At 38.4% G+C, this 939-nt stretch overlaps 1 protein-coding gene across 1 annotated transcript in view; it reads right to left on the minus strand.

The window, feature by feature from the left end:
• Window positions 1–932, minus strand: part of LOC109132844 (ABC transporter G family member 31-like) — a 2,448-nt gene extending 1,516 nt beyond the window's left edge. Inside the window, exons 1-3 of the mRNA XM_019245275.1 lie at window positions 825–932; window positions 396–728; window positions 12–302 (exon numbers count right to left, since the gene is read on the minus strand). Coding sequence (XP_019100820.1) covers window positions 12–302; window positions 396–728; window positions 825–932 — 732 coding nt within the window. The remainder of the gene's footprint in view (window positions 1–11; window positions 303–395; window positions 729–824) is intronic.

Here is a 939-nt window from a genome sequence, read left to right on the forward strand (position 1 = left end):
TTAGGGCAAACCTCGTCAAAGGCCTCGAAAATGTCAATGCTTGGTTGATGAATGGTGCAAACCACTGTTCTTCCAGTGTCAACAGTGTTCCTTACAGTTCTCATGACAATTGCAGCTGCTCTTGCATCAAGTCCAGATGTTGGTTCATCCATGAAAATAATTGATGGATTTGCTACTAACTCAACCGCAATTGTTAGACGTTTCCTCTGTTCTGTAGAAAGTCCTGTTGTACCAGGTAACCCTACTAAAGCGTATCTCAGAGTATCAAGCTCTACAAGTCTCATTACTTCTTCCACAAATTCCTAAAAAAACATGAAAACATATTTTTAGTGAAATTATCCAAATCTGAACTAAATGGAGTAATAAAACTAATTCATACTGAGTTAGTTATTAACCTTCTTTTTCTCTTTGCTTATCTCTTTAGGAAGACGAAGGCTAGCCGAAAACCATAGTGACTCTTCAACAGTGACTTGAGGAGAATGTATATCGTTCTGCTCAACATACCCGGAGATCCTAGCAAACGTTCGTTGTTCTTTTGGATGACCAGAGATTCTAATATCTCCCTCTATATATCCACCTGTCTTTCGACCAGCAAGAACATCCATCAACGTAGTTTTCCCCGCACCACTTGATCCAACTAAAGCTGTAAGAACACCAGGTGAAAAGACTCCGCTCACATTTGATAACAGCTGTAGTCTTGTCTCTGGGACACCTTGAGAACGCATTTCCTAAAATTCCAAAAAAGAAAAGAATAAACATTTACGTAAACCATAGACAAGAGCTGATACGAAAAAAGTGACTGAAACAGAGAAGTGAATTTAAACCTTTGGCATATCAACATAATAGTTGACATTGTGGAAAGTCATTGTCAATGGTTGGAAGGGAAGGATCATTCCCTTTTTCTCACTTTTTCCTTGTTTTGAATCTGACATTAAAGCA

The sequence above is a fragment of the Camelina sativa genome, chromosome 5 (genome assembly GCF_000633955.1).
Source record: "Camelina sativa cultivar DH55 chromosome 5, Cs, whole genome shotgun sequence".
NCBI lineage: Eukaryota > Viridiplantae > Streptophyta > Magnoliopsida > Brassicales > Brassicaceae > Camelina > Camelina sativa.